This window comes from Macaca nemestrina, chromosome 11 (assembly GCF_043159975.1).
Source record: "Macaca nemestrina isolate mMacNem1 chromosome 11, mMacNem.hap1, whole genome shotgun sequence".
NCBI classification, from domain to species: Eukaryota; Metazoa; Chordata; class Mammalia; order Primates; family Cercopithecidae; genus Macaca; species Macaca nemestrina.
Genome location: NC_092135.1, coordinates 42,266,059 through 42,280,463, shown reverse-complemented (window position 1 = coordinate 42,280,463; position 14,405 = coordinate 42,266,059). Strand labels below are relative to the sequence as shown.

At 37.0% G+C, this 14,405-nt stretch overlaps 1 protein-coding gene and 1 long non-coding RNA gene across 5 annotated transcripts in view; one reads left to right on the top strand and one right to left on the bottom strand.

Annotated features, from left to right (window-relative positions):
- Positions 1-14,405, top strand: part of LOC105492619 (zinc finger E-box binding homeobox 2) — a 137,449-nt gene that overhangs the window by 93,213 nt on the left and 29,831 nt on the right. For 3 of the 4 annotated variants that reach the window (XM_011759867.3, XM_071072715.1, XM_071072716.1), the window contains exon 4: positions 2,190-2,261. The exons of the other annotated variant lie outside the window; for it this stretch is intronic. In XM_011759867.3, the coding sequence (XP_011758169.2) occupies positions 2,190-2,261 (72 nt within the window). The remainder of the gene's footprint in view (positions 1-2,189; positions 2,262-14,405) is intronic. 4 annotated transcript variants of the gene reach the window in all.
- LOC139357102 (uncharacterized) overlaps positions 8,632-14,405 on the bottom strand; it is a 35,848-nt gene continuing 30,074 nt past the window's right edge. Inside the window, exon 3 of the long non-coding RNA XR_011609742.1 lies at positions 8,632-8,720. This is a non-coding gene — a long non-coding RNA (uncharacterized lncRNA). The remainder of the gene's footprint in view (positions 8,721-14,405) is intronic.

Here is a 14,405-nt window from a genome sequence, read left to right as displayed (position 1 = left end):
TAGACACAGTATGCTGAGTCAGAGGTGTCTTAGAGAATGTTTAAGGTTAGACATAAGGCAGAAAGACAGCCAGATTGCCTTTAATTCAGAGGCAGTATTCCTAAACTGTGTATCATTATGTCCTTCTGAATATGGATTCACTTGAAACTTAATTAAATAGGCATATACATAACATTTCAAATACATACCTGAAAAGGCTTAGTAGTGTTTCATTTTAATACATTGAGCTTGATATTCAAAACAGAAAAAGATTGATGCTCAGTGAATCAAAGCAAAGTACATTCTAGGTAAAAGTGACACCATCTCATCCAACATCTCTGAAAGAGCTCAGTTGCATAGTTGTGGGATAAAAAGGGTTATAACTAAATAATACTACAAAATGCAATTTATACAATGTGCTGACTACACATTTGGATACCCAGCATTTATTAATTTGGGAAGCAACCAACTACTGTAACTTCTCTTTACTTTTTCATAAGAAAATGACAATGAGGAAGGAAGTGCAGCAGAAATCTTGAACATTACCACTATTATGCAAAAAAAAAAAAAAAATGCTGTTAACTGTTTTCCCCTCAGTGACTTGATGTGCTCTCAGATGGAAAACTTCTGATTCTTGTGACTCTTGGCTACCCGAAATCACATGAGATGAGCAAGGAAGAAAGACACAAAAGCTATATTTATATCTAGTACTGAACTTCTCAGAAATACCTTAATGTAATTCCTTGCAGAGACTGATAAAAATATCAGATGAGGGAGACTTTCAAATGATCAATGATTACAATTGACAATATAATATTGCTATATATTAAGCTTCTAAATGTTTAATGCAAAATGTCTCTCTGAAAATATTTTTTAAATAAAGGAGAATTCCTTGCTCAGGAATTAATCTAAAGTGGTTGTACAGCTTAAACAAATATCATTCAAATTTTCTGATTATTATGAGGAGTGGCATTAAATTAGCATCTAGGTATATCTGTGTATTTTACCTTAAGAGGATCATGATTTTTTAGTTCTGATGCCATAAACAGATTTGCTGCACTGCTTGTAAAATATATTTTATTTTATTTTTTCTGTAACATTTTCTAGAACCTGTTCTTTCATGAAAGTAGATTAGAATATGATAAGCAAAGAATGACCAGGACAGATTTGGGAATTCGCAGAGTCCTATTTACAAAGTTTCCCTTGTTTTAAGTAAAATGATTATCACAGAGAGATATTCATCCTGGAGCATATTTGGTCTCATTAGTATTGTCATAGTAAAAATACAATTTTTTAAACTTCATGTTTAATTTACTTACGTAAGAGATTTTTAACTGTCAGCTATCCTGCTCTGTCCTCCTACGTCCTCTACAATCTGGTAAGCAGAAAATTTGAGAGTGCCCCTATTTTTCAAATTCTCCCTTATTTTAAAATACTGCAATTTTTGATAGTGACCTTTCATTGTTTACGAATTTTTAACTTCAACATTATATATATATTCATCAGAACACTGAGCTGTTGTTATATATGTTTCCCCAGAAAATGATTATGATTACCTACTGGGGCATAAATGATGATGAGGAGAAGACATTTATGGAGTGGTGGGGATAGGAATAAGGCAGGTATGTTCTAGAAGTTTATATCAAGCAGTGAAACAGGTATTGTTGTCACCTCTGGGATATTTGTTGTACAAACTGGGCATTCCCAGTTTTGATATGTAGAATTAGGTTTTCAAAAAGTATGCTTGCATAGATTAGCACCATTATAGCCCCCTAAAGGGGAAAGAAAAGCATGAAAACAAAATGTGAAATTCTGACTTGCCACTAAGCATCCAGAGTTTCCAGAGGCATAGCAGCCAGCATGCCTCTTCATGAGTACAAATACTTAGTTGCTTTTGACTCTTATTGAAAAAATAATATCTTTCCCCCGTTTGTCACTAGACCTGCCACCAGAAGAAAAGCCCTTCGTTTGCTCCAAATAAGCACTTCTGTTTTTCACAGCTTGCAGTAATGCTTAAAGTAAATAAGTTCTTGTGCAGCTAGCACTATTGGATTCATTCAATTGCCTGAACAAAGCTATTGTTTAGAGGTTTACAACAAGCCTTTTCTCTGCTTCCTTTAAAAGAATCTTCCTTGTTCCTGTGCTTGGCATGCTTAGTATAGTAAGCCTTTCTACAATTCTCAAATGCTAAAGATAATTTTCCCCCACAGAAGAAATGAAGGAAGACTATGACACTATGGGGCCAGAAGCCACGATCCAGACCACAATTAACAATGGTACAGGTGAGTTATGTTGGCCACGCTCAGATCACATTTGTCCTGTGTCATGTGGGTTTAGTGAGGCAGGGAAAGAAACACTGACCTATCCATTTGTATCTCCATGACTTAACAAGTAAGTCAGACTTTACAGGTCTCTGGTTTTGTTTCAAATCAAAATTTTCTACATTTTGGTATTTTACTAAGCAAGTGTATCTTTCATTCTCACACCCCTAATTTACCTGTGATGTTCAAGAATACTGAACTCTATGAATGGATCCTTTCAGTGCATGAGTTGGGTGAATCTCGAGTAGTAACTTTTATTTTAAAAGACTGCAAAAAATTATTTTAAAATTAGGATATGATATGCCTCTGCTAGCCACAGCTTGATATCAGTCATTGAGAATTCAAACAATATGGTGTAATTTAGACTGTAAAATGTTTTTTTCAGAAAGACAAATTTCCATGAACATTTCTCTCAATAATTAATCATCTGAGTTCCTTTAAATCCTTTCTTTACTTGTAATTCTCTGCATCCTTGAACCCTTCTGAATAATTTTTTCCAGGCAGTTTTAGAGAAGAATTGACAAGTTTACTTATTTTTAATGAAGCTAAAAAGTTACAGTGGAAAGATAGTGAGCGGCGTTTTGTTTTACTCTGCTACTGTAATAGAATGGAGTTTCAGGACAACTGTGATATTCCATGTTTTTTCCCAAACACTGAATGGCATCTTCTCTCACATTCTTACATCACCAACACAAATTTACATGTTTATCTCTCTTTTCCTAGATGAGACTATTTTTTTTGTGGGGGGGTGGGGACGGCGGTGTTTCCAACAGTCCTCTACACTACCATCACAAATATTAGCATAGTGTCCACTATAAAATTATCTTCCAAAATAAAACAAAACAAAAAAACACATAACTACTTCTACTCAACTCATCCATGAAAAAAAGCTTGAAGTTTTATGAAATGTAAAAAACGAAGATGATCTTTATATCACCCTTATGTTGATACATACCATAATAAACTGCTCATGTTGTGTTTCTGTTTAAAATGTGCTTATTAATGACTTGAAAGCATGAATTCACTTTCCTGGGTATAAAATAAGAGAAATAATAAAAACCTATTGTCATTCTATTCATTCGAATAATGTCAAATTAAGGCATAAAAATAAAACTGTACAATATATGATTCTAGAAAAAGTGTAGAATCAAGCCCCAATAAACCTAATTTTTACACCCAGCCCTGACAATGACAAGATTGTAACCTTGGGCAAGCCAGTTTTCCTCTTTGGAACTCAGTTCCCACAACTGCAAAAAAAACGAGTAGATTAAACTAGTTTCTTGATAAGACTACTTCTAGTTTTAATATTTTATGTTGCATGGGTATTATCACCATGTAAAAAATAGAAACAAGATAAAATAACTTCATATTAAAACATAGTAATAAAGCGATATCATGAATTAGATACTTTCTATAATGTCCCAACTCATGGGATCAAAAATGGCTTTGAGTTCCTTTTAAAGATAAATGTTAAATTTTGGCCTCCAGCATAAATAAAAACTGACTTTTATTAGCCTTATAAGCACTTAAAGTGTCACAAAAGAAAATTTACCCACAAAGTAACAATTTACTAGTTGTTGTATACACCTAGAGTTTAAAGTGAAGTTAATAAAAATTGCTTCTATTCAGAAGGTTTAGAAGTCAATCTTGAATGTCTTTTCACCAGGCTTTAAAACCCCCTTTTTTCTCATAATACCTGCTGTACCTTGTAGTTCATATGTATTCAGTCAATAAATAAATCAATAAGTATTCATTGAGTGTATTCTATACAGTCACTGTTGTGTGCATATGAGGTAGAAGATGGGTCAGAAAGACTAAAACATGGTTATCATTTAATTTGGAAGATGAGACTAATACACCTGATAAAATAATGATGATGAATAAGTGAAAATATGTGATAAACCTGCAACAAATGGTAGGAGCCATAATTATTTAGTTTTTTGTTGTTTTGTTTTGATTTGTTTTGTTTTGTTTGAGACAGAGTCTCAAATTTTGTCACCCAGGCCTGAGTGCAGTGGTGCAATCTTGGCTCACTACAACCTCTCCCAGGTTAAAGCGGTTCTCCTGCCTCAGCCTCCCTAGTAGCTGGGATTTCAGGCACACACCACCATGCCCGGCTAATTTTTGTATTTATAGTAGAGACGGGGTTTCACCGTGTTGGCCAGGCTGGTCTCGAACTCATGACCTCATGTGATCCTCCCACCTTAGCCTCCCAAAATGCTGAGATTACAGGCATGTGCCACTGCGCCTGGCCCATAATTATTTGAATTACAGAAATGAGGGAGAGTCTATGGAATGGGCATTCACATCAGGTTTTGTGAAGGAGGTAGAATTCGAACTGAATACATTTTCAATAGTTATGGAGGAGTGAGGAAGGGCTTTCTAGTTGAAGAGGAGTCTGTGAGCCAAGAAGGGAAAGTGTGACATCTATTCAGAGGATAGTGAGTAAAGGGTTTTGGCTGAATCAGAGAGTCCTAGGAGGCAATTTCTGGGAAATAAAGCTGGACATTTAAGTTAAAGCCAGATGGTGGAGAATATAAAGCACCAGACAGAAAAGTCTGGGTCATGTTATGCTACCATGATTTCTGTGGGTGAAAACTAGACTCTGAGAGAACAACTGGAAGTCATTGTAGTTATCCAGGTGTGAAGTGATAAAAATCGTGTCCTGAGGTGGAGACAGTGATGAAATTAGCAACCTGACTTCTTAATAAGCAATTGATTATCTGAATGATGGAGGCAAAATGGCTTCAGAATTCCAGATCTGCATGTTTAGAATATAGCAGTACTTGCTATTTCTAGATTTACAGAAGAAGGATCTAATTTTGAGAAGATCTTGAACCAGCCTTTAGACATAAGTATTTTCATATAAAAGATATATAGATATGGGAATATGGGAATGTCCTTTGGAAATGAGGAATTGAAATCCAAGAAGTCAGGGCTGGAGATAGAGATTTGAGAGTTATGCAGATGTACTCAGATCATGTTCAAGATCATATAGAACTATGAGATTTACGACTGAGTGTATTTGTTGAAAGCTGAGGCCAGGGCTCCTGGTGGCTGGGGAGGAAAATCAACGAAGATTTTCTTTTGGAAAAAAAAAAAAGATTATGACACAAGAGAAAAAAGTTAAACATTCAGAAGCAAAGAAAGAGAATTTCGTGAAGGTGAGAACTCAGTTAAAAGCTTCAAATAACTACCCTTGAAAGAAAGCTGAATAAATACACTGGACTTAGTTAATTAGAAATGTACTAGTGATCTTCAGCTTACAACTCTGCCCTTTTAGAGAATAAGTACATATCAGTCTTCCTAGCTACAAGCTTACCACTTCTTCTCCCTGGCATCTCTTTGGATGCTAAATACATATGGTTTTAGAAATAATACATCTTTTCTTGTTGAAATTACATCTAAAAGACCATCTTCCTCTGCTCCCAAGTCCTACTCATCAAGATCCTGCTATTGGCTGAACGTCTTCTCTAGCCATCCCACACTAGAATGTCTTCCTCCAATGAACCTGTGGGGTTTGGGCTGCTTTATCGCCATGAATCCTGGAATGGTCTCCGTCACAAAGTGTCTTTGAAGAAATGAGAGAGTGAATGGGAGACAAACAGCACTTGGACTTCCCTTTTGTATTTTTAGGTTGACATATTTTTGACCCCTGGCCTAAAGTAACCAACCAGACATTTTCATCTCTCCTTTATTCCACTCATCCAAACTTGAAAGCCTTAGTTACATTTGACTGTTCTCTGGCCCTCATGTCCTCCTCTATTTAGTCAGCCCACATCTTTTCTTTAACAGTTTCCTCAATGTCCAAATTCCCTTCTTAGAATCCTGAATTGCCCCTGAGCACCTACAGGACATTCTTCAGTCCGATAATAAGTGCCATCCATTGTATACCAACGGCGCTCCATTCTTGTCAGACCAAATCCCTGGGTGATAACAAAAAAGAACCACATTTATACCAACCTCTGAATCTCTGCCCATGCTATCCCTTCAGATCCTAATCCCCCAGCTCCTGTCTTCCAGTCATTCAAATTCTCCCCATCCTTCTGTTCTTCAAGTCCAGGTCACGTTGGACTTGATGTGGTCAGCCTTGAACACCCCAAATGACAGCAATCTGTTCCTTTTCTGAAATCCCACAACCCTAAGGTGTACACCGCTAACTTCAGCATGTTTAATTGTTCCTCTTTATATTGTTTGCCCTTATTTCATGGAGTCAATTTCATGAAGACAAGAGGTTTCTTCAGCTTGAAAATGAGGGTGGATCATCCTGGTATCTACCTCATTGGCTGACCTTGTTCTGCAGCCAGTAATTAAATAAATAATTACTGAGGTAATCAAATAAATAATGAAGCCAGGTGTGGTGGTCTGGCCCATAATCTCAGCTACTCAGGAGGTTGAGGTGGGAGGATGGCTTCAGTCTAGGAGTTGGAGGCTGCAGTGAGCCATAATCCACTGCACTCCAGCCTGGGTGACAGAGCAAGACCCTATCTCAAAAATAGTAATAATAAGAATGTATATGTTGATATTAGTAAGTGACTAAAAAAAATGTTTGCCCTAAGGAAAGGGCTATTCCATTTTGCCTCAACAAGCCCAGTTATAACAGGGAGCATACATGGTAGATACTACGACTGGTGAAATGAATGAATGAGTCAATGAATGAATATTTGGTGGAGAAGAAATGGATTCTGATAAAGGAAGCCACAGTAGGGAAAACATTCTCTGTGGAGGCGACTAAGTCAGTATCTTTAGAGAGTGAAACCAGGATCTAAGTCCCCGAAGGATTTTGCCTTGTTAAAGGCAAAGAAGAATAGCCTAGAGTATCACTATATATATATTTTTTTACAACAAAGTTAGATTAACTGAATGGCAAAATTGATCTGTAACACATAAAACAGCGCAAACCTGGATTTATATTAATAACTTTCCGCATTGCATAAGTTCACCGGTTTTAATGTTTTTTTTAAAAAAGAAAGAAAATTGTAATGCTTTCACATGTAAGATAAAGAATACCTTTTAACAAAGAACCCTACAACTTTCAGATATTAATAGGATTTTAATTCAAAATGAAATTATTAGGTAAAATTTTTAAGAGTGTGTGAAAAAACTATTTTCTAAGAAGAGTAGAGAAATGGAAAAACCTGGAAGCATTATAAACCTGAGTTTGCCTAAGTGCTCGTAGTAACAAGGAGCTGTCTTAGGTGCGTGGTGATCATTAACATTATTGCAGTTCCACATGCGTATCAGGATCCAAACAGGGCCCTGATGTTTGCCTCTTTTAATGTGTGAAAGTTACATTTACTCAGACAACCTAGTACCTCTAGTTATAAAGGGCTATTAATAACCACCTGCATCTGTGCTTCCTTTGCTAAGAGGGGGGAAAAAGTACCTTACATCCAGAAACTGGGCAAGGCCAATTTAGGTGTCAGTTCTTAATCTTACACAACACAATAAAATTCTTGTTTAAGAACTACCTGTATGCATTCTGATATAGTCATTAAACTCATCTCCGGTATCCTAAGAATAATACAAAAATTATTTTACATATGAGAGGCAATTGTTTTGGAAGACTCCAGATTCTAGACACCAATAATCTACACTTGAATTTTATCTCTACCAACTACTAGTTACATTAACTTGAGTATATAATTGATAAGCCTTCATTTCTACATCGGTAAAGTGGAAATCATGATTCCTTATGTACAAGGCCTCGCTGTGGGGATTAAATAGTATGTCACATTTATTTGTTTTAACTGTATTTTTATTTTCTTTCTGTTTCTTTTTTTATTTCAATAGGTTTTGGGGAACAGGTGATGTTTGGTTACATGAATAAGCTCTTTAAGTAGTGATTTCTGAGATTTCGGTGCACCCATCACCCAAGCAGTGTACACCGTGCTGACATGTAGTTTTTTTTTATCCCTCATCACCCTCCCACCATTTCCCCAAAGTCCATTGTATCATTCTCACGGCATGCCATTTTTAAAGCACCCAGTACAACAACTAACATAGACTAGATGCTCACCCTGTTTTGTCAGGTTTTTTTTGTTTTGTTTTGAGATGGAGTCTCGCTCTTGTTGCCCAGGCTGGAGTGCAATGGCGCGATCTCGGCTCACTGCAACCTCTGTCTCCTGGGTTCAAGCAATTTTCCTGCCTCAGCCTCCTGAGTACCTGGGATTACAGGCACACGCCACCACTCCCAGCTAATTTTTGTACTTTCAGTAGAGACGGGGTTTCGTCATTTTGGCCAGGCTGATCTTGAACTCCTGACCTCAGGTGATCCGCCCGCCTCAGCCTCCCAAAGTGCTGGGATTACAGGCGTGAGCCACAACTCCTGGCCAACTTCAAACTATTTTTATTCATTAAGATATGAATACATTGTAAACTGTATTCTCCATTCACACTGGTTCCTCCTTAACTTCTTCTCTAGGAAACAAAAATACAATATTTAACAAATTTGTAATGAAAGGGCTAACCAATTTTGAGAGCCTTTGACATTTAAGTTCTTTTGACATTCTGGAAAACTACACAGACAAGTTGTAGGACACATTATTTTCAGTACTCTGGCATTTGAGGTTAAAATATGAAGGTTAAGAACCAGTTTCGCTTTATATCTGATTTCATTTTTATTTAGCATCCCTTCTTTAACTGTGTAAGAAGAGGATTTAGTAGTATTTATAATGATTCTGTATAATAATGATGAAAGTTGTCAGACTTTTCCTTTCTTTGACAACTGACTTACATCAGGGATCGTATTCTTTTTAAAAATTTATTTTTGACACATAACAATTCTACATATTAATATTTGTGGGGTGCAACATGATGTTTTGATACACATATACATTGTTTAATGATCAAATCAAGGTGATTAGCATATCCATCTCCTTAAACATTTATCATTTCTTTGTGATAAGGACATTCGAGAACCCCTCTTCTAGCTATTTTGAAATATGCACTACATTTTTGTGAGCTCCAGTCATATAATAGACCAACATAACTATTTCTTCTATCTAACTGTAGTTTTGTACCCATTGACAAAGCTCTCACTGTTCACCCTTCCCCCTACCCTCCTCATCCTCTGGAATCAGCCTAAATGTCCATCAACAGATGAATGGATAACGAGTGGTATATATACCCAATGGAATACTATTCAGCCATAAACAGAATGAAATCATGTCATTTGCAGCAACATGGATAAATCTGGAGGACATTATGCTAAGTGAAATAAGCCAGGCACAGAAACACAAATACCACTTGACCTCACTCATGTGGGGAATCTAAAAAGCTGTTCTCATGGAAGTGGAGAAAAAAATCGTATTTTTTTTTCTTCTTACCCTGTATAACAACCAATAAACAAAAAACAAAACATTTGCCCATTGTTAACAACCACTAAAATACATACATTCAGAGTGTTTGTGGTTTGTAGAATTTGAACTGAGGCTTGAGAAACTTTAAGGAAATAGAAGGGTGAGTTCCTGCCACTAAAGAACATAAAATTTTATGGTGTCGATAAACAAACATCATAATGACAAGAAGAGAAAATTTACAAATAAGTAATTATAGCCTCATTAGTTATTCAACTCAGTGGTCACTTATTGAGACCCTACTAAGTGCAAGGAATTTTATTAGTCATCATGAAAGATACAATGAGAAAAGAATAGTCACTCTCAGTAAGGACCTGCATTCAACTGGGTGAATAAAACAGTGGTAGATGAATAGGAAATGTGTGTAAAATATTTAGTACAACGTTAGCACATAATAAATGCTCTATCATTCCTAGCCATTATTATTGATTATAATATCATCTGGATTAAGATGTTTTATGTGAAATACAGCAAAGCTATATCAGTTCAAATGCAAAGTGTTCAGTATTGTAGAGGGTTTCTAACAGTGTAGGGTCAAATATTGGAGACAGGACAAGAGAGGTGCCTTAAAGAAATTGCAAATTTCAGGGAAGAGTTTCTTCAGGACAAAGACTTGCTGGGCATGCCTCCTTGCACAAGAGAGAAAGGCTGAAATGTAAAAGGAGATTGGGTGAAAGATGGAGTGGGTTATCAAACGAGTTAAAATAACTTTAGATGATAGCCACAATAATGTTTATTTTTTAGCAGTAAGATCAGAAGAAGAAGACAGAATAATGATAGGAGAGAATGTAGTCAACTTAAAGTGATCCAAGGAATACACACTATATGGGTTGCACTCTTTGAAGTCAGTAGGAAAAAGAGCCCATCAGTTAGCAGTAAGGGAATAGGAATAGGGTTGGAATCTTGAGAAGTGGACATGTAGAGTAATTGCTGTGAACAATGCACGGAGATTCAATTATTAGGAAGGAATATCCCATTTTGAAAACATAGTCTGCAACAAGACTATACTATTATTTAAGATTTTTTTAAAGATATGTTTGATGCTCCAGAAATTGTACTGGATCTTAGTTCAGCAGGGTAAGAATGACACAAGTGAAAGGGACAGAGATGGAAGTGAGGGTTTCAAGTTCCAAGGTGAACTGAGGTAAATAAAATCAGAAGGGGTAAAATGGACTAGAGAACTTTTCAGGGCCTGATTGTCACATTGAAGTACATGTTTCATGGGAATGAGGAACTGAATGATAGGGAAGGGGAGAAAGTAGAAATCAGAGAGTGAAATTTCACGGTTCTGGTTCTGGTTCTGGTTCTTGTCCCAGGAACAAGTGTGGCCATCCATGTAGCTGGACTAGAGAAAGCCTAAGCACTATGAAGCCAGGTCGTGCATGGGCTACCTATTAAGTGATGAAGTTTCTCAGAATGCAATGGCATCCTGGGGAAAATGTAATCATGGCACAGGCGTCATTTTGTTTGCACTATACAGGCAATGTCCTAAAACATGATAGTGAAAATGTGTGACTTCCGACTTCAAAACATTACAGCTACAGAGTGGAAGCTATTTGAGGGTTAGAGGTTAGGTTTGCTCTTATCCATAATCCCTCTCAGAGGATTTATACAGCGTTTATACAGTGTTAATGGTTCATAACCAGGGTATTTGTTGAATTAATGAATAAATAAACAAACAAATAAATGATGAGTGAGTTGACGAAACAGGAACATTGATTGGAAGCAGTAGCGTGAATTAAGGAGTTTGTTGACCCTTCTTTGTTCTGTGAGTCATAACAAATGAAAGCAGGAATGGCCCTTTGGGAAAGGTCTGTAAGGGATGGGTTATTATCAGGGGATGACACAGTTTCATTTAGTCTGAAGAAGTAGAACACATGTAGGAGGATATCATTAAGCATGGGGGGAGAATAACAAGTAATATGTGAAATGGGAAAGCAAAATAAACCGGGAATAAAGTTCTTTTTTGGTTTCTAGTCCAAAGTTAAGCTTGAGGCATTTCTTGTTTATCATAACTACAAAATATCTAATATCTGCTAACTAATAACTAATACTTGCTATTTTAACAGATGTTAAAATAATACCTAATAAAAATTCACCTTTGCAAGGTGCTATGGAAAGTTATTCTTTATTGAGTGCCTTTAGAAACTTGATTACAAATTAGAAACAGTCAAATTAGGAAATACAATCCTTAAATATTAAATGGAAATTTTAAATAAGCATCTTGAACAGAGAATTTGAAGAACTTTTTTTTTTTTTTTTTTTTTTTTTGAGATGGAGTCTCGCTCTGTCGCCCAGGCTGGAGTGCAGTGGCACGATCTTGGCTCACTGCAAGCTCGGCCTCCCGGGTTCTCCCCATTCTCCTGCCTCAGCCTCCCGAGTAGCTGGGACTACAGGTGCCCGCCACCACGCCTGGCTAATTTTTTTGTATTTTTAGTGGAGACGGGGTTTCACCATGTTAGCCAGGATGGTCTCGATCTCCTGATCTCCTGATCCACCCGCCTCGGCCTCCCAAAGTGCTGGGATTACAGGCGTGAGCCACCGCGCCCGGCCCCTGAAGAACTTTTATGTGTTCTTTTTGCTCCACTAGACCGAGCTCTGGATTACCCAGTAAAAAAAAAAAAAAAAAAAAGATGTAAGAATAAAACAAGTGTTTAGGATTCAGAGGAGTGGGGACATTAAAAAAAAAAGAGAGAGAAAAAAAGTAAAAATTTTATACAAATGCATACAAACACACACACAGACACACACTGAAGTGGGCATTTTAACTGACTTTCCGCCATATTAATTGTATGGTGTAATAATGTGGCTATTTAGAATTGCTTATAATGTCATTGTGATCGTTTCAGTATGTAGGGCCTGTTCAAATGGTATCAAGTCAGGCATGATGAAAAACTAAAAAGATGAGGTTCTCTCTTTTCTTCTCTCTCTCTCTCTCATGTTGAGTCATTATGGTGCAGTAGAAAGAGCAGTGGGTGAAGAGTCAGGATACATAAATCCTACATACAGCTCTTCCAGAAAGTACTTGTGCAACTTTGTATGAATCACTAACCTCACTGTACCTTGGTTGTAACATCTGTTAAATGAGGAAATTAGGCTAGAAATTTTGGACTCCACCCCACCCTGCCCTTTCTTCTACTGAAATTTTACTGGAAGCATGAAGAAAAAAAAAAATACTGGACCACACTAGCTGTCATGGGATGGGAGGCTCTCGGGGGCGCTGCCTCACGATAACATACACAGGCCCAGCTTCCTGGGTCTGGCCCCTGCACAGTCGCACAGGGCCCAGCACTGGTAAGAGCTGCTTGGTTGGCTCTGCAGTTGCTGTCTTGAAGTTCTTAACAATTTTTGAATGAAGAGCCCTACATTTTCATTTTACACTGGGCCCCACCAACCATGTAGCCAGTCCTGTTCATATCTCACAAAATACATGAGAAGAATAGGAGAGTATAAGCCTGGATGGGAAGTGGTGGGATCAGAGAGGCACTGCTTCAAGTATTGAATAGAAATGCCAGTTAAGTCTAAGTTTACAGGATCCTTCTTTGGGTATCTCCAGAGCAACTGAACCCCAAGTAAAGATCCAGATCTAGACTGAAAACCTTGCCTGACCAAGAAATACAGTGGTGCCAGGTGTAACTCCCCTAAACTGGTAATATTAGTATAAGGTTGGCAGCGTAGCCAGCAATTAAGCCTCTTTAACCATCAATTCTGTGCATCGCATCGTTAGCATAGGGGAAAGTGGGGGAAAGAATAAGAACATTTTTTTTACCTTCATTATCCTCTTGGTTTAATAACTCACAATTTCTCCTATTCCTCTTACATGGAGCTTAAATTAAAACTTTTAAATTAGTTAACTTTCTTATATGAGTAACAGAAGCGATACAAGTTTGATTATAACGTATTTCTCTGCAAGAGTTTTGTGGATATATAGTGTTAATCAATTGTACAAAATCAGTTTATCAGATAATTCAATTAGTACCTAAATACTTAACAAAGAGGGAATCATACTATTATAAAGCATGTCATACTCTTCTTGGTTTTATCTGTCACATTTTTATAGGTTGGAAGAGTTTTGTCCGCCAGTCAGACATCTGTCATGGAAGTCATTATTTTTTAATTTCTTAGTTAACTTCATACATTGAGTTTTTTAAAATAAGGTGGAGAAAGATAGGTTCAGAGGAGAGAAAAATAGAAGTAGTGCTTGGCAGGTGAGACGGGGGATGATTTTCAGACTATAATCAGTGAACGCCGAGAAGAGCCTGTTCACTTCCTGGCTAATGAGTGCTGTGGTTTTATTAGCTTTGTTTGCGATTAGGAGCAGCTATCTTCACTTCACAGCAAGTGTTCCCACAAGAAATAACTGATATTTCAAGCTTCTTGAGTGCCTACTTCATTCATTCAACAAATATTTAATAAGCACTGTTTTGCTTGTGATGTGTCTGGGGTTTCCAGGCACCTCCAAAATATTTTCTCTTAATCTGTATGTTTGATTTCCCCATCAGAAAGCTGTGTTGTTTTTAGTTTTTAATTGAAAAGAAGACAGATAAAATTCTCTAGGCCTAGCCAGTAAAGAAAAAGCAAATTGATTAAGGTAATTAATTAATTGAAATTATGGAATTCTGGAACTTTGAGGATACCCCGGCAAGCACACCCTGGCTCATTTTACAGTTGAGGAAATTGAAATTCAAAAACATGAACTAACTGAGCCAAAATGAGGAGTCCAAGGACCCTGAGCCTTGCCTAATCA